The sequence below is a fragment of the Lepisma saccharinum genome, chromosome 2 (genome assembly GCF_977018435.1).
Source record: "Lepisma saccharinum chromosome 2, izLepSacc3.1, whole genome shotgun sequence".
NCBI classification, from domain to species: domain Eukaryota; kingdom Metazoa; phylum Arthropoda; class Insecta; order Zygentoma; family Lepismatidae; genus Lepisma; species Lepisma saccharinum.
In genome coordinates, this window is record NC_139230.1 from 72,459,365 (window position 1) to 72,486,741 (window position 27,377).

The 27,377-nt window shown below is 38.9% G+C and overlaps 1 protein-coding gene across 2 annotated transcripts in view; it reads right to left on the reverse strand.

Moving 5' to 3' along the window:
- Positions 1 to 285: 285 nt before the first annotated feature.
- LOC145984446 (uncharacterized) overlaps positions 286 to 27,377 on the reverse strand; it is a 183,581-nt gene continuing 156,489 nt past the window's right edge. For both annotated transcript variants that reach the window (XM_083118108.1, XM_083118107.1), the window contains 3 exons: positions 19,918 to 20,051; positions 3,214 to 3,318; positions 286 to 564 (listed from right to left, as the gene is read on the reverse strand). In XM_083118108.1, the coding sequence (XP_082974234.1) occupies positions 3,258 to 3,318; positions 19,918 to 20,051 (195 nt within the window). In that variant the 3' untranslated portion in view covers positions 286 to 564; positions 3,214 to 3,257. The remainder of the gene's footprint in view (positions 565 to 3,213; positions 3,319 to 19,917; positions 20,052 to 27,377) is intronic.

Here is a 27,377-nt window from a genome sequence, read left to right on the forward strand (position 1 = left end):
TTTTGTTAAATCCTTACATATCATATTATAATGACTTCAAAAAATAAAAATAAAAACTATATTTATCAAATGACATGAACAGTACGAAAGACAAATTTATTTTAGGCAATAAGTTTTTTAAAAAAATCCCATTCAAGTTAATTTAAATCTTTATTTTTTGTTTTATTAAATACAAAAAAAAATCACAATATATGCAACTATGGTGACGATATGTCCAGCATTTTTGCAAACGCAATTCTCAATTCCACTTGATTAATCAAAGAGTGTTTACTACAATATCTGGTTAATTCTTCTGTCATGTGCCTGAATTCCTGAGATATTGATGCAGAATGGAGTCATGGAGTCATGTTGTCCAAGAAATTTTCATGCTATTTAGTGAAGTACGTGGCAATCTACACTGACTAATGTGACACTATGCAATGACAAGTTGTCCGCTGCCAGGATAATATCGTTTAACTGTGAAACTACAATATAAAATTCAAAATATTGCTCCCGTTCAGTTATACACTGAAGATGATACAGATGAAGGCACTGACTCTCAGTCATCAGCTGATGGGTGATAATCTGAAAGAGAATAAAGTTATGAATTAAATTATTTTTGGATTATTTTAAAATTTTATCAGTAATTTCTATAAATGTCTGAAGACAAAATGTTTGGTGCATAATTATTAAATGTATCACTTGGAAATTTAGTAGTTAATTTTAAATGTTACCTTGCATGTTGTAAAACTCTGTTGTATGTAATTGTTAAAATATGCTATTCTAGGGTGGGGCAAAAGTCACGAATAGGTTATAACTGTGAATAACTTTTTTATTGATCATTAGTTTCCAATGAGAATTCACAGACTTGAAGACCAAGGATGGGAGATTGTTTACACTTATGTGTGGAATAAAATCTCAGGTAGGTGTCCGCCATTATGGGTCTAACAGATACGGGCTCTGTGTAGCACATGATTCATGACAGGGGTCAACACTTCTGGTCCGAGTGCCCGTATTTCTGCACGAATATTGCCCTTGAGCTGTTGTAATGTTTGTGGTTTGTTCACATACACTTTGTCCTTCAGAAAGCCCCAAAGAAAATAATCAAGCGGAGTGAGGTCAATCGAACGGGAGGGCCAGTTGATGTCAGTGTTTCTCGAGAAGATGCGATGGCCGACAATGGTCCTCAGAAGCCCAATTGAGGCACGTGCCGTGTGTGCTGTGACCCAAGTTATCACGTGTTGAACCAAGTTATCCCGAATTGTACACTTAAATCATGTGCTACACAGGGCCCGTATCTGTGAGGCCCATAATGGCGGACACCTACCTGAAATTATATTCAACACATAAGTGTAAACAATCTCCCATCCTTGGTCTTCAAGTCTGTGAAATCTCATCGGAAAGTAATGATCAATAAAAAATTTATTCACAGTTATAACCCCTTCGTAACTTTTGGTCCACCCTGTATTATCAAAGGCAGCTTCACGCTGAAGTCTTGTCATATTAATGACATAAGTTTAACTTAATTTACATGCATGAAACTGTAACGTCAGTATTTATTTTTTTGTAAATATGAATTTTCACGAGGTTCGTCAGAGTTAGTAGATACTGATTTTGCGAATGATATCATTAAATATTTTCGTTTCACCAAGCTGTGCGTATTAGAATTTTCATGTCATATTAAAAAAGTTATCAAAAACCTGTACCAATTCATTATAAAATTCATCGTCAATATCATCATTTTATCTTCTTTGTGGCCTGAATACTTATGAATATGATTATACCCTACTTTCTCTGAAAACTTCATATAACTCACAATTGGCAAATTCTATTGTTTAAATACATAATCTGTGGAATGTAAACATTTCATTAATGATACAATTCACAAGATCTCATAAAACAAATGACAAGAGGTTCTTGTGACAACATACATGCAATGTGAAAATATGGTACTAAATCCAAGAGTTCTGGGGTCGCTATCTGGATAACACAATGTAATTGTCGAGTGTCGTTGTTCACCATAGAGATAGTAGGAAATTTTGCTTTAAGGCACCTATTGCATAAGTGTCTCTTGAGCTCTCTGAACCTCTCATAAATGTGTATCTCGTTAGTGTGAAGAGCATACACACCATGGTGACGATTACACTGACAGACAACGATGTTATCAGAACTATCACAATCCGATATCTATGTGTTATCTAGGAGTCAAACCTAAAACTTCACACAGTAATAAGTAACCACCACACCACGCAAATGCATGTTGTGTTATGAGCAAGAAAATCTTGTATCAGCAAGAAAATGCTGGCCACAATTTATTTTACTTATTAGGCAGTTCCATATTTTTTCATCTTTTTTTATACCCATCCTGATTTTAGTTGGGGGCCCGAAGTAAAGTTGAGCCAAAACAAGTTATAACATCCTTCAACTTCCTGGCTACTGGATAAAGTTTAATGCACCAACTTATCAAAAAACAAAACACACAAAATACATGCTGTTGTGCAAGACCATAGCATAAGGCAGAGGTAATATCTCCACAAAAAGCCAACACAAAGAAAATGAAACGTCCATCTTGTGGATGAACATAATCTTGAAAATGTTGTCCAACTGAATGCATTTCGTGATTTCCTGATATGAATGCGATGCAAATAAGTTTATAAAAAAGATAAGATTCATTTTCTCAAGGCAATATGGTACTATACACATTTATTTATAAAATAAAATATTATGTTTCAAATTGCCAAAAATGTGGTAAATTTATAAATTTCTGTTATCAAAGGCTAAACCTAACAGAAAATCAAAACATATTAATGAAAAATGAGATTTCATATCATACTTATCAGCAAAACAGTTATGTTAAGTAATCCGAATACATGGGAAAAAATTATGCAAAAATTGTGCGTTTATACAACATTAGACTTTGATGAGTTAATTGATAGAAACTATTTAATCAGGCATGGAGCCCTTGCCTGTACTTTCTTTCTCAAAATCCCCTTTGGCTTAATTCAGGAAATATAAATACTACTGTGGATGTGTACTTTCATTTATAAACTTATTAGCCAATATTGTAAATAAACCTCTATATTTATTGTTGTTATTATTATGAATAATATGCATAGTCAATTATTAAAAGTTGATTCAATATTGTTTGACACTTGTATATCCATATTCAGTTTATAAGAAATAAATCTACATCTCTTATCAAATTTTCTGATTTGACAACCAATTTTTGAGTACCTTTTGAAATGCTGTCCTGTTAACTGCTATCACATATAAATTAATTATGAAGTGTGTTCTTGGTAATATATCATCTCACACAGGTTTCTGAAGCTTTCGCCCAAACTGGAGAAGCAAAAAAGAGATTTGAAACATTAATCTGATCTAACACAACAATAACATATTTGCATAATAGTAAATATTCATCTATTTTCAGACTAAGAAAGGATCATGTATATTTCTTGAAATGCTTTTTGAAAATGTCTAAGTTCCCTGCAAATAAAAATAAATAGTAACACCTGAGAAAACACTTAGAAAACATTCAGAAAAAATTTCCATGGACACGCACAGCAAGTTTACACATCTGAAATCAGGTGCCATCTTGACGAAGAAATATTTACATACCTGCGACTTGACGTTACTTATTCATTCATAAACTTGCTTCTGTCTGCTAATATTGTACCGGCTAGTAATAATTAAAGTTCCTCTACTCAGTGCTCTGTGTATCTCATTCGAATCATCGGATTGCGTGAAACTTAGCATAGAGGCTATGTATATCCTGGGGAAGAGTATGGCCGAGGAAATATTATTCAAGCCTTTGCCACCCTTGGGAATGTGGCGCTGAAATAACAACAGTCTGAAGTCGGATGTGGAAAACTTTATTCTCAGTAACCGGCCTTTGTGGTGGAGTAGTTAGCATTGGGCACTACGACGCCATAGGTCCAGGATTCGAATCCCGGCCTGGACATGGGTGTTCTTTGTGACTGTCTCATCCATTTCATCATGTAATCACTCATCCTCATCTACGTGATTATCCAAAGTGGCAGAAAAGCGAAGTAAAATAAAACCATCAATTTATTTTCAGTTGATGTTCAACATGCGCTCCGTCAGCGTGAAAGACTCTTTGGAAGCGCAGACAACATGATCAATGATTGCACTAAGCGTTTCCTTGGGAACGGTAGTGACATATCATGCTATGCTGGTTTTCTGCTCTGGTAAAATTCGTACACTTCTTGATACACACGGTCTTTTAGAAATCCCTAGAGACAAAGATTGAATGAGTTTAGCTCTGGACAACATAGTGGCCAAGTGTCTGGAAAACCTCTGGAGATAACTCGTTCAGCGGCAAAGTTTGCACGAACATCAGGGGATGCTCCAGCTTGCATGAAGAAAGGAGTCTTTAAAAGTTATCGTTCTTCGGGGCACGAACCACATTTTGTGCAAGGAGTTGAGCGTAACCTGCACTCGCAACGGAACATATGACAGACTTTGCCATGTCAGCTTCTCAACCAAAAGGGGAATATCTGAATCCACACGGCGTAATTGAGCGTCACATTTTCACCTGGTGGCATTCGTTTCTCCATAGTCTGTATAGCCTCTACAGGGTGTTTCCTAAGTTCGTTTACAACGCTTGGGAGGCGATTGTACGAGTGAAAATAAGGTGGAAAGTTCATGTAACGAAATTCCGGAAACGGCTTTGTTGCCGAGTTATTGACGTTTGAAAACGTTTGAAAATGATTTTCCGAAGTTAATAATGGCAAAACGGGTGGAGAGAAGTCGTCGATGTTGGGCGGTCCACTAAGAAATTGGGTACGCTCTTGTCAAAGAATCACGCGGCAATGTTGTGCAATGTCGGCGCAAGGGATTCCCCAAAGGACGCGAACGAAGATGTTGACGGGAGTAGGGTGTGTATGCGTTCTGCGTGAGCTGGTATCGACGAAAATTGGCATGTGTTGAATGGCACCAAAAAACAAAGAACATTTCCTGAGCGAAGGGCATCATGACGTAAACGAAAAAAATGAACTGTCATAGGTTGCATACCCTGAAGGGCAGATGGGTGTCTGTGTGATCTGACGTTAAGTACCACATTTCCCGCTAGGGGCGTCAACAGTATAGGTTTCCTCATGAAGGAGCGCACGTGTCTGTGCCATTCGTGCTTTAGGTGCTGTGCCAGCAGCAGGTTGTTAAACATTCACGGTTGAATGGAAAGACGTGACGTTCTTGGACAGTAGTGTTGGGCAAACATTTGACCTAGCAGTGTTACTTGTTAATTCTTAGCCACAGCCCATCGTGTTCTGTGAAGTGTACTAGTGTTAACGGCCATAAACACTTGTAGCCCGGTGTAAAGGATCGCTGCATACACGTCCCAAGAGCTGGCGGACATGGGGAGGCTGGAGGTAATAACCGTGCTGCAAGGCGTCTGTATGGGGCACGTTTTCCAAATAAGGTGTTACCATCGCACACCTTATTTGAAACTGTAGACACTCGACTTCGGGAAACAGAATCAGTGTTGCCACCTCGTCGAGAAGTTGGACGACCGCGAAGTGTGCGAACACGACGGTTTGTGGAAGATGTGCTAACTGCAGTGATGGATCATCCAGGAACCAGTACGCACGCACTAGCCCACGAACGAAACACCTCCCATGTGAATGTGTGGCGAGTCCTGGCAGAAGAGGGGATGCACCCGTACAAATTGAAGAAAGTGCAAGATCTTTTACCTCGGGACTTTGACCCACGTGAGGACTTTTGCCAATGGTGTGTTCATCAAATTGAAACTTTCCCCAATTTTCAGAATACGGTACTATGGACTGGTGAGGTTATCTTCACGAAAACTGGTGTGTTCAATAGTAAAAACAGGCATGTGTGGGAACATGAAAATCCACATGCACTGCTAGTGGCACATCATCAGCACAGATTTGCAGTGAATGTGTAGTGCGGGATACTGCATGACCATTTGATTGGACCGTACATTCTCCCTGTTCGCCTATGTGGGCCCACTTATCAAGCATTTCTAAGTGAGGTTTTGCCTGAACTACTAGAGGACGTGCCCTTGGCACTAGGCCAAAGGCTGTGGTTTCAACATGACGGTGCACCCCCACATTTCGATCGGAATGTGCGCCATTTCCTCAATACCGTATTCCACAACCAGTGCATTGGCAGGGGAGGGCCTGTGCCATGGCCACCTCGATCGCCTGATATTACGCCCCTGGATTTCTTCCTCTGGGAGAGATGAAACGCCTCGTTTACGAAACACCTGTCGTGTCAGCCGAGGAACTCGTTGCCCGCATCAATGTAGCTGCAGCATCGATAGCAGAATCACCGGGGTTGTTGGGTCGCACTAGACAATCTTTGATTCGCCTCTACTTGGAAGTACAAGGTGGACACTTTGAAAACCGTCTGTGATGAGGTTCCCTTCACATCTCCATTAAGCATACTGTTTGCCCTTCAGGGTATGCAACCTTTGACAGTTTATTTTTTTCGTTTACGTCATGGTGCCCTTTGCTCAGGAAATTTTCTTTGTTTTTAGTGCCATTCAACACATGCCAATTTTCATCGATACTAGCTCACGCAGAACGCATACCCACCTCACTCCCGTCAACATCTTCGTTCGCGTTCTTTGGGGAATCCCTTGCGCCGACATTGCATAACATTTCTTGACAAGAGCGTACCCAATTTCTTAGTGGACCGCCCAACACCGACGACTTCTCTCCACCCGTTTTGCCATTATTCACTTCGGAAAATCATTTTCCCACGTTTTCAAAAGTCAGTAACTCGGCAACAAAGCCGTTTCCGGAATTTCGTAACATGAGCTTTCCACCTTATTTTCACTCGTACAATCACCTCTCAAGCGTTGTAAACGAACTTACGAAACACCCTGTATATACTGTAGCGTGACGTCGGGTAAGGTACGGGATTGAGTCACGCCGGGACGTAGCTCAGATAAATACAATAGGTCTTAAGTTTGACTTGGCTAACCACCTCTACCCTTAAGGAGGCTGATGAAGGATTGTTGGGAGCCTGTGTTGTTGAACGCTACTCACCCCTTGCTGTTGGTCTGGCCCTCGGCTTCTGGCGTCGGCGACGGTGACAGGTGTCCGCTGGAGAGATCGAAGATGACGATAAGAGACGGCAGGCAATTCGGCGACTTGTTTTATTCTTGCAGATTCTTCCGTTGGCTTAATCCGGACTGCTTATGGACTTCTCGCTTGTTGCCGCCTCGTAGTGTCGCGATCTCTCAGCAGGCCGTCGTCCTCTTCTCGTCGATCAGTTTGGTGGTGATATTGGAGCGAAGTGAGAGATCGATTTACTGTCTCCAGCGGTTTTATACATTGGATTTGAGTCATAGGTTGGTGGACTTTGCACCTCCACTGTGCACCTGGGGTATCCCTGGATGCAGATGGAAATTTACAGTGGAGGTGCACTCACCGCTGGCGAGGGCCGTTGCTTTGCTGACTGTGCAGAGCCGAGTGGAAAATTCTTGTTGCTCGGCTCTGCATCCGGTGGAATGTGGGGTGAATGAGCGTTCAACTTGCGAGCTTCTGAGCGATGTTTGAGGCAAATTAATGTTTCTACCTTTATGCTCCCAATTCCTTCATCATTCCCCTGGCCAAGATGTATCCACTGTGAGTGGTTACCAGGCAGAGTAGAGATGGTTATGGAGAGTATATTTTGAAATAAAAATTTGAAGGTACATTGAGTAAAGAAAAATAAAACCCTGTATATAATAATGTGTAAGTAAAAATAAAAAATAAAAATTTTGGAGCTGTCGGTATAGCTGGTACTGCACTGGTCTGGCTGCATGTTCAGCTGGAATGCTGACCGCTGGTGGTATGCTGAGCTGCAGGCTGTATGTGGTCTGCTGGCTACATGTTTATGTGCTTGCTGCAGGATGGCGGCATGGTGTCTGGCTGGCTGCATGATGTCTGCAATAGATGCCTGCTGGTTGGCTGGCTGCATGGTGTCTGCAATAGATGTTTGTTGGTTGGCTGGCTGCATGATGTCTGCAATAGATGCCTGCTGGTTGGCTGGCTGCATGATGTCTGCAATAGATGTTTGTTGTTTGGTTGGCTGCATGGTGTCTGCATGATGATGTCTGCAATAGAATGTCTGCTGGCTGGCTGGCTGCATGATGTCTGCAATAGATGCTTGCTGGTTGGCTGGCTGCATGGTGTCTGCATGATGATGTCTGCAATAGAATGTCTGCTGGCAGGCTGGCTGCATGATGTCTGCAATAGATGTCTGCTGGTTGGCTGGCTGCATGGTGTCTGCTGCAATAGGAGGTCTCCTGGCTTGCTGGCTGCATGATGTCCGCAATAGATGGCTGCTGGCTGGCTGGCTGCATGATGTCTGCAATAGATGGCTGCTGGCTGGCTGGCTGTTTGGCTGCTTGTACAGCTGCTCCAGGATGACTGCTGCGCCATGATGATTCCTCGCTGACCGACTGCTGGGTGACTGGCTGCATGCGGAACTGCCGAAGAGATGCTTGAGAAACGCCGTGAGTGTAGTATGGCCAGATGGTGACGTTGTGCAAGGGGGAGCCGACAAGCGTAGGGAAGGAGAAGTTATAATAAAAGGTGTTCGCATAAGTGCGGAAGAGTAAAGGTTGGAGTCGAAGGTGACATAAGGGAAATGACAGGGGTGGGTAGACAGAAGCCATCATCGAAGGTGATATGTGTGGGAAGAGGAGGAGCTAAGCGAGTGGGAGTTGTAATTTGACGAAGAGGGGGAGGGGGTGGTGGGGAATGTGCGGGACGTTGAGATATAGCAGCTAAGGAAATAGGAGGACTAATAATAGGGACGGAACATGTCTTAGGAGGAGATGGGGTTCGCCGGTGACAACATGAACAGCAAGAAGTGTGACGTTTTAGACGTAAGTACATGTAAGTAATGCAAATACAAAGAAGCAGGAGAGGAGGAGGATTAATTATTGCATAAACATTTAAATCTAATTTGACCACATCAGTGAGGTGGGATTCGTGACATGTGTAGGTACACCCATTCATCGTATCAGCCACGGTTGTTGCTTGAATCAATTTGGAAAAACAGAAATTGAGCCCATCGTGTCTTCCTGTGTGAGAAGGCAGAAGGCACAATTTCTGTGTATGGACCTGACAATTTTCAAGGTCTGTACCACTAATAGTGACAACATTATGAGAATCATCAATGGCGATATACGATGGATTATGTGACACTACGCATGTTAAATTTTGATATGAAAAGGGGACAGGGATTGCTAAATAAAGTTTATATTTCTTCTGAGTGGAAGTGATAGGCACCTTCAACTCAATATTGACAGCATCAGCAGAAATTCTGCATTGGGACAGTGGTATCTGATAATACATGTCAATAAGGGTGAGAGGAATCGCTATATCAAATCCAGTAGGAAGAATATTTTTTTGAATCTTTTTCAAGTCTCGGTGCATTGTTGTTTTAGATACTACATGTTCAGAGAGAAAATGATGTTTACAATTGTTAATGGTATTCTCATATTCAAAAAGCGTGAAAATTTGGCTAAGCTGCAAGGTTAGGGTCATAAATTCGATGAGATATGCCTGTGCTTGATGCGCATCTTTGATTGTTAAATTTTTGAGTTTATTAATTAATGCTTCCTGATTTCGAGCCAAACTATCAGAGTGGTTAGCATATTCAGTAAAAACATCCTCAATCTGATGTTGGAAAGAGTGAATTTCACCAGTTAAATTTTGATAGAAAATATGATTAGCTTGCAGTTGTAATTTAATGTTAGATATCGTTTGTTTTACTTCATGAGCATTTTGGAATAAGGGTTCTAGTTGTTTAGTAGTGGCAAAATCACAGCAATAGTTAGCAATGCTACTTATAAAGCCAAGGAGTGCACGTTTTTGTCTAACTACGGAAGTGTTGGGAGTGGGTCTTGTGAAGAGGGAAAGGTGTGAAAAAAAGGTGTGAATGAAAATTTTGGAGTTGGACCGCAAGTTTACATTGGTTGGAATCTTCTTCACCTTTGTTGCACATGGCATTATGTAGCGTTAATGGGAAGTGCTGGGGTTTAGGCATTTCTAATTTCACATTATAGTAGATGGGGATGGTATAATGATAAGGGATGGTTCCCGGTAATTCTTTCAGATAAATTCCCGAGATGATTTTCACATGTTCAGTCGCCATGGTGACCGAAAAAATGAGGGAAGAAAAGGAAAGTAGTAACAGTACTGCCATTGTCGTTAGTGAACCCTGAAAGGGACAAAGATACAATTTTAAAACTGAGTTTGCATAAAAAAAATAGCATGTATTAAGCATGAGATTTGTGGTGAAAAAAAAATTGTTTTCCGAGTAAGCTACTCAAATAAAGTGGTAAAAGATCACTAATGAAAAATTAGAAAAGAGAAGGAATAACAAATTGTAATGCAAGAGATTCCCGAGACTGAATAGTTTATAATATAAACTTCTACATTTTTATTTGTTTGTATTTTATTACCATTTGTTTACGTTTTGCGCTCCGCGATGTATTTGCTCGAGCCGAGGCGATTGCTACATCGTCAGCTGTGCGAGATTCGTCTACGGGTAGGTCGCGCGTGCGCAGATACTTGTGCGAGTTTTTTTTTTTTTTACAATCTGCTTGCTGCAGAGAGAAAAAATCGCGTTGTCGCTAGCGAGTGGAAAATTCACGTACTCAACCAGTAGTCAGTTGAGAGACAACGTTCCTGATTGGCCGTTTTTACTTTCTACTTCTTTATTATTATTACTTTATATTTAGTTTATTTTAGTCTTCGAACTTGCTTTGTAAGTTAATTCCCGACTCTTTTATGTGTATAGTGTAGAGGAGGAGGGAACAGGAAGAAGAGGGTACTACGGGAATCAAAATGGCGGAACTTCCGTTTTTACATGTGCTCGTTGTTGTGTGCGGCTTGGTGAAAAAATCGCGTTGCGAAAAAAAAATTGCGAAAATACAAGTATTATATTGACATGTGGGTGCGAAAAGAATATTTATAAAGTGTGAATGGACTGTGCAACGGTGAAAAAATAGAAAAATTGAATATTTAAGTGACAGACTCGTCCGAGTCAAGGTGCCTTGTTTTCAAACGGTGAATCGTGATAGCATCAGTTTTCAGTTTGCCACGACCATCGGTGTATTCCACCAAATAGGAATTGGCGTCGTTTTGTGAAATTATTTTCCCTTGAAATTTGTAGGAGGAGGAAAATGCCTTGGGTACGTGGGGATGAAGGGTAGTGTCCAAAATGTACACTAATTGTCCAGGGGAGTAGGTCGTTTGTTGTGTCTTTTTGTCGGCACATTGTTTTTGCTGCTCAAATCGCTTTGCTAAATGTTTGTGTGCTAGTTCTCGAGCGGCTTGGAGTTGTTCTATTCTCTGTTCATTAGAGTGGATAGTGGTGTTGGGATTAGTAGGGAGAACAGCACCTGCAATTAACCTAGGGTGTTGTCCAAATAGCAAAAAATAGGGGGAGTTGTTCATGCCAAGATGTGTACTTACATTGTGGGCATGGGTCGCGCTAGCCAAAAGTTCATGCCATTTACCTTGTTTTTGTACCACATAAGTTTTCATGATGGATTTCAAGTAGTGAAAAGATGATTCGACTACACCATTTCTGAAGTGGGCAGCAGTATCAATAAATTTTAATGTGACACCAGCAATTTTGGATAATTCCTGTATTAATTTGCTACAGTTCGGGGAGCTCCTGTCAAGCATAATCGTCTCTGGAAGACCAAAAATGAGAAAAACATGTGAGACAAGGGCGTTAGCTATTGAGTTGGCATCATGGTTGGGGAGGGTTGTAGTTATGGCAAATCTGGTACAATTGTCAACAACGGATAGAAAATATTTGTGTCCTGTGTCAGAGGTTGAAGTCAGTGGTCCACACACGTCAATATGTATTTGGCTAAAGGGATGACTAGCGGGTGGGCTCGTTTGCAGTGTATGTTGTACGGCTCCGTGAGCTCTTTTTGCTACTTGACATTCAGTGCATTTGCGTACTGCAGCGTACACATATTTCTTTAGATTAGGTCAATAGTAGCGTAAAGAGAGATGGGAGTATGTTTTAGCAGCACCTTGATGTGCGGCCATCATTTTGTTACTGTGAATTAATTGAAACACTTCTTTTCTTAGTCTTTGGGGAATACATAACTGTCTTCTATAGCCTGGTGAAAATTTAGTGTTCCTATAAAGGATTCCATTGTCAAGAACAAATGAGGCTGTTTTCTCTAATTTGTGATAAGCATCTGGATGGTTTTCATGAATTTTGATTAATGCTTGTAAGTATGGGTCCTCTCTTTGTGCCGTACCTATGTCAAAGTCATCGGATTGTAACACGAAGACTTGATTTAGTATGTCCTCCTCGCCTGTGTCAAGGGAAGTGTCTTGTGCTGTGTTGTTGGGCAAGGAAGGGGCTGGGTCTACAGGATTCCTCGATAATGCATCAGCAATACCATTCTGTGATGATGGGATATGGTGGATTTGAAAGTCGAACTCTTGGAAGAAGAGTGATCTTCGAGCAAGGACCCCGGACAACTGTTTTGTTGTTCTAAGGTAAGACAATGCATGGTTATCTGTGAAAACTATAAAAGGTGTGTTGGTTAAGAAGAATTTGAATGATTTTAGGACATAAAAGGCAGCTGCAATTTCAAGAGAAAAGACATCTGCTTTTTTCTCAGTGTCTGTAAAGTGTCTGCTGCAGAAGGCTATCGGATGTAGGATTCCATCAGTATCTTTCTGCATAAGACAACCGCCCATACCCTGGTATCACGCGTCGATGTATACGCATGAAGTCTGCTTTGGGTCATAAGGTCTAAGAATGTGTGCGGAAATAATTTTGTCTTTTAATGCCTCAAAGCTTTTCTGATGCTCTTCATGCCAATGAAAGTTTACTTTCTTTTTGAGTAATTTGAACAAACATTCTGCGAGTTCCGCAAACCCTTGTACATAGCGTCTGATGAAATTGCATATGCCTAGGAAAGATTTCAAATTCTTCTTAGATTTAGGTTGGAGGGAATTCTTTGATTGCACGCAGGATGTGATCAGAAATTTGGAATCCCTTTTGCGACACAAGATGGCCTAAGACTCGAATTTCTTCAAAGCAAAATTTACATTTATTTGGCCCTAGTTTCAAATTGGCTGCACGTAATTTAGCAAAGACTTTTATGTAAAACTTGTAGCATTGCGTCAACTGAGTTTGTGTAGCAAATTATGTCATCCGTATATGCAGATATCTCGGAACTATCTATGCCAGATAGAGCCATAGTCATTACATTGTTCATGACCTGACTACTTGTCTTCAATCCCATTGGCAATACTTCAAACTCATAATTTCCACAATTACTAATTTGCAAATGAGGTCATTTTCTTTGACCTTTCTGTTAATTTTACCTGAAAAAATGCCGACTTAAGGTTAAGGGTTGCGTAATATTTCTTGCCTGCCATGTCTGCTAAAATGTTATCAATGTTAGGTGTTGGGAGAGAAGAGGGCTGAATAATTTTATTCAGTGCCCGAAGGTCAGACACCACGCGGAACGAATTGTTTCGCTTGCGCACTAAGAGAACTGGGTGTCGGAATGGACTACCTTCTGACCTGCGAATGATGCCATCTTGTAAGAGCTTGTTAAGCTCAATTTTCATTTGCTCTCTAAGATTCAAAGGGATGGGGTATTGTCTCATATAGGGAGGTTGATTGTCGCCAATGTCAATGTCGTACTCATAAATTGGGGTTGTGGTGAGTTTATCGCCTTTCCAACCTAAAACATCAGCATAATCAAATACTAACTTTATGATTTTTTGTTTGTCTGCCTCTGATAAGTCAGGGTTAATACTGATGCAAGATGGGTCAAATTTTTGATGACTTTCCTTCAGTCGTGTGTTGTCTGTATTGTCTTCTGTCCATGCGTATGTAGTGGTAGTCATATCAGTGTTGGATGTGTCTGTCATGTCTACTAGAATGTCACATGGGGTTGCTTGACCAAGTGGGGTGTTGGATTTGAGTGTGACTGGTTTCTCTGAGGGGTTATGAATTAGTAACAGAGGGGAAGAAGTGTTAAGAAGAGCATGGGGTATGAGGATATTGTATGTAAGGAGTGTTTCCTGAGAGGGTGTGAGTAGGATATTGTGGGGGAGGGGGGGAGTGATGGAAACTGGAACATATGTTCGGGTTCTAGGTTTTAGGGTTACATATTCTGGGATTGTTACTAAACTGTGTTGGTTGCTAGTAGGGTGTAGTTTAGAAAAAAATACATCAGGGATGGTGTAGGTGTGTGATTTTGTGGGAAGGTTATAGTTCGGAATATGGCCTAAGCGTCTAAGAGTTAACAGGTTAGTACTAAGTGAAATGTCACAATTTTGTGTCTTCAAGAAGTCATTGCCAAGGAGAGGAGGTAATTCTTTGGATTGCACAACTCTAAAAGGGTGGGAGTACCTATATCTTCCTATGTGAAGGGGGAGTATTACAATTTCTGAGATAGGAAGTCTGTTACCAGTGACGCCTTTAATAATGCTGTGCATTTCAATTTTCTTTGCATTGGGAGGAATTAAATGCTGAGGACAAATACTAATCTGGCTTGCGTTGTCAATCACAATTTCTAGAGGGGGTTATTTACATGAGCTTGAATGAAGAATAGGTTGTTTTTTCAAAGGATAGGAACTGTGTCAAATTTTGTCTTGCGTGTGGATCCGTCCCATCGATTCACACGGTTTTTCAGTTTAAATCGCCCTTGTTTTAATTGTTTGGGTTATAAAAACAGTCCCTGCTAGAGTGATTTGAACGGAAACAAATCTGGCATTGCGAAAACTGTGAATTTTGTCGCCCCCCGACTGAATTATTATTTTCACCTCGAGATCTGAAATTACGTCTCATGCCGCGAGTAGAACCTCTGCGATTGCCATTCCCCTGGTCGTAAAAAGTAGGCCAGGTCTGAAATTGATTACTGTTATTTGATTGTATTTGATCCGCCAGGTTCTGGACAGTGTGACACAACGCTTCAACTTTATTTTCTAATGTCAAGGTTTGCAATTGATTTGTGACTGTATCTAGTTGATTCGCTGTTGAACCGCCAGATGGCAGAATTGCGTTACAAGACTGTGAAACGGCAGCGCTGGTAGAACTAGCGGACTGCGTGTTTGGAGCTTGACTGGAGGGGAGGGAAGGAGGGGCTGTGGGCGTGGTTTGTACCTGCCATGAGTTGGTCGGGAGAGCTGGTGGTGCTTGATAAGATTGCTGCGGAAGAAAGTTGTAAGGAGCTTGAGAGATCTGCGGGAGGGGGGTAGGGGGTGAATACGTCACAAATGACGAAGCAGGCTGAGGTGTGGGGAAAGGATGCGTGTTGCTGACCTGTGGTTGCGTACAGCTGGGAAACTGAGGGGAGGCTGTTGCGTAAATGGAGTGCATGTACTTAGCGGCATCTATCAGTTTCATCGCTTCACTTTTTTCCTCATTGCGTCTAGCTTGAATCAGCATGTCTTGCCTTTCTTCATTCTGCAAATGTGCAATAAGAGAACTTGTGTCGGTGAACTCTTTGTCTCCTATCGCAGCGATGTGTTTAGATCGAAGTCCCGACACAACATAGGAAAGGATTTGAGGGTTCGTCGCTTGCGGGAAGAATTGAAGGACCAGATTTTTCTTACGAATTACATAATCATGAATGGGCTGGTTAATTTCCTGCTTTGTCTCTAATACATGCTGACTAAGTGACTGCCTTTAAATAATGAAATTAATTCTTTCTTGATTTGCAGAAAGATGAGGGTGTTGAAGTTTGGCTGCTTCTTGAGATCGTTCAGAAATGTGAGCGCTATGTCGGCGAGGAACAATGGCAACATTTCGCGTTTTTTATTTTCCTCCCACGCCAAAGCGCCCGCAATGCTATCGAACTTTTCAAAAAACTGCTCAACTTCTTGAGGGTTTTTTCCTGTGAAAGGGGCGGGGTATAAGCCATGGGGTATATTTACGGACATTCTTGACGGGGATGGATTGATGGTAGAGGTGTTAGTTTTAGGTGTACTGGTTTGAGGTTCTGGGTGTTTCTTTTTTCGTTTGGGTGTTTCTAGACCACTTAGAAACTGGGGATAATCGGGATGTTGAGCCTTGGATCTGGTTATTCGGGAAGAAGGAGCGGGGGAATTAATAGCGGAGGCTAAGGAGAGAATCTGGTCAAGAGAAAGGTCTAGCTCTTCTTGAAGAATAATTTGGGATTCGTTCATGCGAATTTAGGGAGGGGGAATTTTTATGCACTTATTCAGAAGGAATGAAAGATAGTGAGCGGAAGAGAAAATTTACGAGTGGGGAGTTTATAATACGAAGTGTATTATCGAAAAAGAAGAACTTCTAGGGTTGCTGCTGTGTGCGGCGGGGATTTTAAATTATGGGTTTTGAGTGACGTAAAACAATTAGAATTTTATGCAATTCCACGGAGTGGAGCCGGCTATCTCCACCATGTAGCGTGACGTCGGGTAAGGTACGGGATTGAGTCACGCCGGGACGTAGCTCAGATAAATACAATAGGTCTTAAGTTTGACTTGGCTAACCACCTCCACCCTTAAGGAGGCTGATGAAGGATTGTTGGGAGCCTGTGTTGTTGAACGCTACTCACCCCTTGCTGTTGGTCTGGCCCTCGGCTTCTGGCGTCGGCGACGGTGACAGGTGTCCGCTGGAGAGATCGAAGATGACGATAAGAGACGGCAGGCAATTCGGCGACTTGTTTTATTCTTGCAGATTCTTCCGTTGGCTTAATCCGGACTGCTTATGGACTTCTCGCTTGTTGCCGCCTCGTAGTGTCGCGATCTCTCAGCAGGCCGTCGTCCTCTTCTCGTCGATCAGTTTGGTGGTGATATTGGAGCGAAGTGAGAGATCGATTTACTGTCTCCAGCGGTTTTATACATTGGATTTGAGTCATAGGTTGGTGGACTTTGCACCTCCACTGTGCACCTGGGGTATCCCTGGATGCAGATGGAAATTTACAGTGGAGGTGCACTCACCGCTGGCGAGGGCCGTTGCTTTGCTGACTGTGCAGAGCCGAGTGGAAAATTCTTGTTGCTCGGCTCTGCATCCGGTGGAATGTGGGGTGAATGAGCGTTCAACTTGCGAGCTTCTGAGCGATGTTTGAGGCAAATTAATGTTTCTACCTTTATGCTCCCAATTCCTTCATCAATACACAGTTTCAATGCAATCCGTTACTTTGAACGGGTTAATCTCTATTTGAATCAAAGCTTTGATTATTTTGAAATCTAAGCTCTGAGTAGAGGAACTTTAATTCTAATCGCCCGGTATATTCTACTTTATTCGGCGTGAGCATTATTGCAATGAATTCATCAAATACATGTTTATTGTGCTTTTAAACATATCAACATTTTATTTAATTCTTCCATGAATTTACTTTTTACAGTGGTGTAATTGAGCCAGGACCTAATTTGAAACACCGTGTTCCAGTGGCGGCTGTTGGTCTGGGTCTATGGGTGTGTACCTCAGCCTCGCATTCAGAAAAAGTGTTGATACCCCCACCGAATTATTCTCACCCGTTTCTCCTAATAGTATTGCTATCCAAGTTAGACGCATCTTTCATTGATAATGAGACGATAGCAGAGCTATATTTCATTAGAATTTATAAAATATAAGGTTCAATACAAATTCTAAATACCCCAGTGATATATTTAATCGATCACGGGAGAAGATATGTCTTTTGATCTCTTTCTTGACCTGTAGAAAATTCAGCATTCGACGACCTGACAAAATCACTCAGAACGCTATACCGATAAACTGCTACGGTATATAAGGGATTGTCATTATTTTGTCTAATTACCGTATATAAATAATGTAAATCATATTTCTTTAATATAAATATGTCCCGCCAGAAATCCAAGTTTAATTCCAGATAGCTTATCAGCGTATGCTTCAGTTAATTACCATTTTCAATGTACTTATTCAATTTAGTCATTGTCAGGAGGATCTTCGAAAACCAAATCAAATGCAACTAGTTCTTGCCAGCACCTTTACAAAAAATATCTGAAAGCAGTGACATACAGTGAAAGTTACAGATTCTCATGTGCACTGAATAACCATTTGGATTGACTGTTCTATGACAAAAATACAAGATTAATATCTTATTATTTAATTTTTTTTGTGGAACTTCCAAATACAAGTGAGAACTTTTAAATGACACCAATTCCTACGACATTATGAATGGGTTTAATTCAAACCGCAGACAATTTAAAAGTATTTTCCCAGCACCTGTATCAATATATTCCACAGATCGCATCTGGCCTTCCATCGTTGAATACGCTCGTCACTCTCAAAAAACATACTGGTTTCTCTCTGCTCTTTTTCCGCCGTTGACTACAAAACATCAAACTTCTGTTTCTTGAGCAGATTTTCTTAGTTCTTGTTTTACAACATTCTTCCTCCTTCGCAGACCCACCTATCTGCAAATACATTATTTCTCTCTTTCTTTATACTAAGCAAAGGCAGCTCATTTTTGCAATGCAACATTTCGTTTACAACTCCGGTTTCGCTACCAGCTGTTTCCCCTCTCCTTCAATTCCTGCCCTTTCCTCGTTCCGATTTACTCGTATATGCTATGCTCAGAACAGCGTGAGGTGAGAGAGAGATATTATCGAAATTATGTTTTCTAAAAAAAAATCAATTTTGTAATGATGTGTGGATTGTTCTCGACTCCGTCACACGGCAAAGAATTGAAACATTGCAGCATTACATGACGAAGAGGAAATCTAAGCATGCCTGTAGATACTTTATCTCAATTCTTTGTGCGAAGCGAGTCCGAAAGCTCACTGATCCAAGTCATAAGAGCCTTTCTGCTTTCTCAACTCGCCGCTGAATACAGTGCCATGGACTGGTTCACTTTGCACTTTTGCTCATGAGAACCTCATCCGACGCGGGAGAAATTCATATAGAAACGCTGACGTAGGGAAGTAAATGGAAGGTGATATGGTCCCGGAACATTTGATGTTTTGAAGGAATGGCAATCAATGAATAAATGTAATAGAAATTAATTGCATTGCACATTTATTTGGGTATGCACGTGCGAGTGTGCGACAGGGCAGCAGCCGCTACTGCCGTGTTCGTTTTCTTTGTTGCAATAAAATGATGCATCCCAATAAAATATTATGCATTCCATTTCTTCTATAGTGCATGCTTTAATCAGTAGTTGTCCGAATGTTTATGACAACTGTACTTCATTTCTAGTCCTATATAAATGTTGCGAAGGAGTGCCCTTCCTCTATTTTTTAAGAGAACTAATTTTAATTATGATGGTAGGGATACATTACGGCACAGTGGAAGTTAGTATTCTCTATTATGTCTCAAAATAAAAATATATTGGGATGTGCAGTCACCGGCAATAAAAATGGGACACCTACGTATATCCTGAAATACCCACTTCCCTGCATTGCGTTATATGTGTTGCATAACTCTGAGGCAATGAGCCAACTTCAATAGCAACTTTTCAATAGGAAGTTTTGCTAACGCCTCCAGTATTTATGGATCAACATGTCTCATTTTTATTGCCTGTACAATATTGACCGTCCAATCAAAGGAATCTGATAAGGAGAGAATGACGCCTGCTTGAAATGTGGTGTTTGAATTTGAGTAAAAATCAATTGAAATTTCATGTTAATTTTCATTCAAATAAAGAAGAAGGTGAATGGAATATCTATCGTTTAAAAGATCCTCTATCGTAGCTAGTATGCAGAAGTACACCATACAAACCCCCTTTTTAAATCTGTTAATTAGAACTATTAAAAATCTTTGTTAACAAAACAAATATAAAAAAATTACATAACCTTACAATCACGTATAAACATGTCCAAGAATTTTTATTATCCCTTACTACCTTTTTCTAAGATTATGTCTCAAGGTTTCCAAAGAAAATCTCTTATGGTCTCGACATTACTGAATTTGTACACTTAAATATTTTTAACTGTGGAAACATGAATGCTAATTTAATATTATGCTACTTACCCTGGATAACCATTCAGAGGTCGTGATTTCCGTATTTCTTCTTGTAGAAATCTTTCAACTACTTTTTCTTCAAGAGTTTTTGGCAATCTCAACTTCTTAGCATCTTCTTCTTCCTTGAGATTCTTTACAATTGACTGTTGGCACAACAGAATTAAAAAAACATTTTTTACGGTAAATTTTAAACATCAATATTATAATTACTGTGGTGCTTATTTTAAAATGCATTTTATAAATTCTCTCTGCACAATTAATAGTTAGATTATGAATGTGGAAAGTATTTAACTCCTCCATAAGTTATGACACATGAGTATAAAATACACACACACAAGGACAGAGAGAGAGAGAGAGAGAGAGAGAGAGAGAGGAGAGAGAGGGAGGAGAGAGAGAAAGAGACAGAGAGAGAGAGACAGCAGAATTTTTGTCTGGGGGTGCAAATACCAGGAAGAATGTGTCAATATTAATAATAATTATTATTATTAAATATTATTATTATTATTATTACTAATACTATTATTATTACTAATAGTAGTATCAGATACATTATTATCTTCGTAAATCACGCAAAAAGGGGGTAGAAGTCAGAGTATAATTCATTTGGTACATATGACATGTATAACTTTCGTGTACAATACATGTTTTACACATATGCAACATGTAGCGACTTGAAATTAGAAAATACTAATGCAACATGTTAACACTAAATTGTGTTACGTATTCAAAGTTTCTTTAAGAGACATTGTTTTGAAATTCGAACAAAAGTGTGATATTTGGATAGTTGTAATTTTTCATAACCGTGATTTTTTTATACGAAGTATGTTGAAGTAGGTAATGGGAAATGAATATTGTGCATTTTTGAGACCCTTAAAAAAATTTCCCTCGCCTGTAGAAAATTTTGAAGTTCAAGGTCATACCCTCCATTTTTCATGAAAAGTGTAACATGAGTAAGTTTGAAGTCCTGTATCTTTGGAAAGCAACAACACCACAAACTTTTATTTTGATATACTGTTAATATAAGACTGTTTCCTTACATACATTCAATTGTTTTGATTAGGCATTGTTGGTATCCATTGTTATGCGGTAACAAAAGGGGTCGAAAATACAGTTTTTTCCTGTTTTCGGCTCTTAATATCTTGGTTAAGCAACAGTACCCCAAATATTTGTTTACTGGGCATTGAAACTCAACATTTGGACAAGCCACCTGATATGGCACATTACTTGGATATTGATGCTGTTAGCAGATATAATCCTTTGAAGACTCAAAAATTGCGAGATCTGCAACTGAACCCTTTATAGCCTGATTTTTTGTTATGGAACAAAGTGGCAGTTTGAAACACTTATATGTATGGGTAAGACTCCCTTTGGCATGATTGACAACCAAAATAATCTTACATTGTAATAATACTAATTACAACTAATGGGACCTGCAAGTCCCGACAGGCCACTAACGTTTTGTGAAATGATGTCCTCGTCTGGTGCTTAGTTATGAAATATATACTCCCTTCAACACTTACATGCAAAATATCTACACCCTACCTGTTACACATTTTAGAATATACTCCAAAGAATACATATATAAATTAAAAGACAAATAAGCAAGAATGAGTAAATAAAAAGAGTCATCACTCTTGACTTCCGAACAGTGGCGTGCTCTGGATTTTGGTAAGAGGGTAAGTTAAATATACTTTCTTAGAAACCAGCCCTTCTTTTTCGTCTTTAATCCCTTTTTGACAGTCTCTTTAAAAATTCCTAGGCCACAGGACAGGGGTAGGGGTGTTATTACCCCCCAACACCATCTTGGGCACGCCACTACCTTATATTTATCGCTATTATGCTCAAATAGTGTCTCTACATCCGAGAGATTTTCTGCCAGTCACCTATTAATATACTCATCGATACCGATATTTGTGCCATAGCCCTGCAACACCAAAGAGAGTTGTCTAGAACATTGGGGTATGCAAGGAGTGGGGTTGGTGTAGGTTATAGCCCCCATTTGGCTCAGTATGTTGATTTTTCTGTGTAAATATCTAAGTTTACTAAAATTACATTATCACTAAAAGGCAATGAAGTTATGATGCCATTGTTTTGTTCTTTTTAAAAAAATGAAGCTTAAAGTATGTTATAAAGGGCTATAAAATAAAATTAGTTGCTTCTTCACTGCTTCTATTAATAAATCTTCATTTTAACAAATTTGATGCACTAGATGTCCAGAAAGTAAATGCTTGGTGGCAGTAGCCAAATCTGGAACTAACGATAGTATGAGAAATTATTTGCAACATGTAACAATGCCACTTTGCATTTACAATACATGAGATTTGTCACATAAGAGTAGACGGGAGAGAATAAGTTACCACAGAAGTCTAGTTCTGAGTTGAAGACCTCAACTCTATCCCAGCTTTTAAAAATAAACTAGTGAGAAACAGCAGGTATGTTAACAAAGTTTACAAGAATAATGACGACTCTTAAGACAAAATTTCATCTTATTTTGATCGAGTGATAAAGTGGGAAAATAGTAAAGAGCTGGACCAGTTGTCTGAAGATCGCAGGTTCAAATATCTTGTAGAACCGAATTTGTTATTTACTACAATTATTGCTTTTAGACATTTTTAAGAGGAATAATATGGAAACTCTTCTTCTGATAAATCTAATTACTCGTTGACAACACGTAAGATGTGTTTTTCCATGTAGCTTCACCAATACTAATTTATTCCCATTGGAAGCAATAGAGTGGGCAGAGAGATATTAGGTGAAAAACTTAAACCCTTTGTAGCCCAACTGTGAGGTAAAATATGAGTTGATTGTTCTTTTAAAAAAATAGAAGAAGCCACAACAACCCATATACCTTGTTTACAAATTCCTGGACACGTCGCTGCAAATCAACCAAGGATAACGTCATATTCTTGAGAGAACCTTCGCTTTGGCTGTTTGAATTGTGGTCTCAGGCAGCGATCACGAAACTTACCAATCTTAGAACTGCACATGCTCAACTCGCAGTCTTTTGTAGGTAAGACTGTTGAATCTTACACGACATGGGATATACTCTGTGTGACCGAATTCTAAATTCCCTCGTTTTCAATATTTATAGTTAACAAGAAAACATGATGTTCCGTTATTTAGAAAAACACCAAATTAATTGTAATATTCTGTCTGAAAAACGTTCTATGAATAGCAGATAAAATAGTGCAACATGGTTTCAACACCTCAGTAGGGGAGTAGTTGAGGAATTAGTTAGTGGATATTGCTATTTAATATTCGCAATTTATTTGCACGTATTTAGAATTTATTCGCACGGGTGTTAATTAATTTGCACGTACTTATAACTAATTTGCACGTACTTAGAATACTTTACATTTATGTATTTGCATGTTTATAACTTTTATGAATATATAATTATTTATTTTATGAAAAATATGTATATAGAAGGTAATTAGAGGTACTAAACGCTATGCATATGGTTTTATATTCATTACTGCAAAGTATGTAATGTATAAAATGTTAATATTAATGTTTATAATATTGAAAATAAGAGTTTACGGTTTATGAACCGCTATGAAGGGTGGTAATGGGTGTAGGTACAGGTCCAATTGCGATTTGGGACGGTCCCGGTACTCGAACCCGCGATATGCAACGGTAATAAATGGTTAGGCCTTTAGTGTACAATGTATGTAATAATGTATGTTATTATGGTATGAAAGATGCTTAGACAGAATACGGTCTCTGTATCTGAACTCCGCTCTGAGGGTAGACGAGAAAGGAATTTGGGAGATGTGCGGTCAAGGTCAAATGACGTCAGAACGCCAGAACAAAGAAAGAACCCGATTGACCAATCAGAACCGGTTTCCCCAAGGTTAATCGAACGCAAGAACAGGTGAAAGGTATGCAATACTGTAGGGCAGGGGAGGGATTGAACCAGACAACAAAGGATGTCTGGGAATGCGCAGCAAGGGTCAAATTTTTGAAACTGTGCGTCGCTTGCATGCTAGAACATGTTTCTGTCTAAGTAGGCCAAGGTTTTCTAGAACACTAGAACAAAGGATGTCAGGGACTGCGCGATCTAGGTCAAATCTTTGAAGCTATGCGTCGCTTGTAGAACAGGTGCCTCTTAGGCACAGGACGCTTTAACGCGGGTTTTAGGGTAGAACGCTAGCATGTTAGAACAGGTTTCTGTCAAAGTAGCCCAAGGTTACCGAGAACACAAGAAAAAAGGATTTTGGGATACCCAATTAGATTGGAGCGAGAATTTTACCCTGAACAAGGAGAACGAAGCGTAAGGGTTTTATATCTGTACTAGGAAGAAGGGAGAGCTATCAGGGACTGGGCCTACAGTTTTCACTATTTGCTTTTATCACGGGGTAACGAACCTAGGACTCTTTGATTATTGATTTAGGGAGTAAATTTATGTTACTGTGTGCTATTTAACATAATATTGAGTTTATTTTTTTTACCAAACTTTGACTTTATGTCAAACATTTTCCCATCTTATCCTTATTTTTATCAAAATAACACAGGGCCTCCCCCATGGCGCAGTGGGAGCGTCATTGCCTTGTAATCAAGGGGTCCCGGGTTCGATACCCGGTGGAGGCACAAGTGGTTTGGATCCCACTTTAAACTGTAGGTCCAGTCCCGATTAGCCTTACTGTGCATAAACTGGACTTAAAACAGCAACTCAAACCAAACCAAATCAAAATAACACAATTCAATCTGTTCAGGAAAGACTATTAGTTACATTTTCGGAACACAAAGTGTGTGTTCTCAACTTCTGTCTGTTTATTTCACAAGTTTAGGCTTATTATTACTCAAATAACACAATTTAATCTGTTCAGGAAAGATTTTTAGTTACATTTTCGACACACAAAGTGTGTGTTTTCAACTTTTATCTGTTTATTTCACAAATTTATACCTATTTTTACCAAAATAACACTATTTATACTATTCAGGAAAACTTTTAGTTATATTTTCGACACACAAAGTGTGTGTTCTCAATTTTTATTTGTTTATTTCACAAGTTTAGCCTAATATTTACTCAAATAACACGATTTGAACGTGTTTTTTAATTACATTTTAGACTCACAAAGATATTTTTACAACTTTTTAATTTATTATTTTACAATTGTATACCTATTTTTCCAAAATAACACTATTTATATTATTCAGGCACCATTTTTTATTAAATTTTGGACTAGCAGACATTTTTTTATTTGTAACTTATTATTTTACAACTTTATGTTAATTTTTTACCAAAATAACACTATTTATACTATTCAGGCAAAATGTTTTATTGCATTTTGGACTCGCAAAGACACACACACACACACACACACACACACACACACACTGACACACACAGATATATTTTCCAAGTTTACAGGATTATTCTCTAATTTTACCAAGGGGACTATAACTGGACGTTTATTTTCCCCCTTAAATATAACAATATAATGACAAATCACAGGACAAGACGATGCTAGCAGATGACTATGTGGCTTTTAAGTCCACCTGCCAAAATTTTTACCATGATATTTAGCCTTATAGTTTTTATTCAGGGTAATTTTCAAGTATTACTGACTTTTTGAGTGATAGACTTAATATCAGGGGTTATTTGTATCTGTTATATAATGCGAGTTTTATTTTTACTACAATTATGACTAAATTCCACTGATTGAAGATTAAAGCTTAGGCTCTAAAGGGGCCATTTAACACGTATAGTGACAATTCATAGGACAATATGAACCTTACAGAGGCTTGTAGGAGGCATAGGAACACATGCCAGAGCTTTATTAGACTGCAAAAAGCACTTACAAGGAGTACTACGAGGAAACAAAGTTGAGTTTTTGAGTGATAGACTTAATATCAGGGGTTATTTGTATCTGTTATATCATGCGAGTTTTATTTTTACTACAATTATGACTAAATTCCACTGATTGAAGATTAAAGCTTAGGCTCTAAAGGGGCCATTTAACACGTATAGTGACAATTCATAGGACAATATGAACCTTACAGAGGCTTGTAGGAGGCATAGGAACACATGCCAGAGCTTTATTAGACTGCAAAAAGCACTTACAAGGAGTACTACGAGGAAACAAAGTTGAGTTTTTGAGTGATAGACTTAATATCAGGGGTTATTTGTATCTGTTATATCATGCGAGTTTTATTTTTACTACAATTATGACTAAATTCCACTGATTGAAGATTAAAGCTTAGGCTCTAAAGGGGCCATTTAACACGTATAGTGACAATTCATAGGACAATATGAACCTTACAGAGGCTTGTAGGAGGCATAGGAACACATGCCAGAGCTTTATTAGACTGCAAAAAGCACTTACAAGGAGTACTACGAGGAAACAAAGTTGATTTTTTGAGTGCTTTACCAGTTACACAGTCAATATTTGATATTTTGACACACAAACTGTGTCTTGTCAAGTTTTGTCTATTTATTTCACAATTTTATGTATTTTTTTATTCTAATAACACAATTTTAACTATTCAGGCAACATTTTTATTGCAATTTGGACTTTCAAAGATATTTTTTAAATCTTTGTATTAAACTTTCTATTTATTGCGTTTTGTGTTTCACATTCACTAATTTTTAATTTATTTTTTTATTTTTTATTTTTCTAAAACTAAAGAAAAAAGTATTTTTAACTAAAAGTTATTTTATAGTTTTCGGTTTTCAGATTTCAACTATGCTATTTTTGGTTCTGTATTTCTATCTTAGGATATTACAAAGTTTTAAGGTGTGTATAATATTTCAAAGTATTTTCAGGGTGTATTTGTTAATGCATTTGGATGATAACTATTAGGTTTTTGAATGAACTAATGTTAAAAATAGTTCAACCAATCAGAAAACGCGTCGGTTTTATTTCAACCAATTAGAAAACGCGTTGGTTTAATTTCAACCAATCAGAGAAGGCGTCAGTTTTGCTTATGAGGTATAAAAACTGCGTAAAAGCAAGCAGAAGCTATTTTGAGAAGTACTTGTGAAGCATGTGTCAGAGAAGACATCAAGTTGTGATTATTGGCCCAGAGTTTCAGACAAAGAACTCAAGAGAAGCTATAATTAAGGTAAATTATTTTTATTATGTAGTGTGTTTTTAAATAATATGTAAATGCAAATAATGAAGCGAAGAAAACGTCAAAGCAAACCAAAAAGGATATGCGTAATGTGAACAAGCACTTCAACAATATGTTTCTATTTTTCAGGTGCTTCTAATTTTGTATATGTGACTGAAAGGGACCATTAGTGAAAGATGGCATCTTCAAGCTCCACTAACAAGGCTAACCACACTGCGGTGAGTACCTCGCAAGAGATTTTACCATTGGAATGTATATTTCTCCACTAGTTTTTTGAAATAATATATAAATCCAGAAAACAAAGAAACGAAAAAAGTAAATACAAAAATGAATATGCGTAATGTAAACAAGTATTACAACTATGTTTCTATTTTTCAGGTGCTCTTATTTGT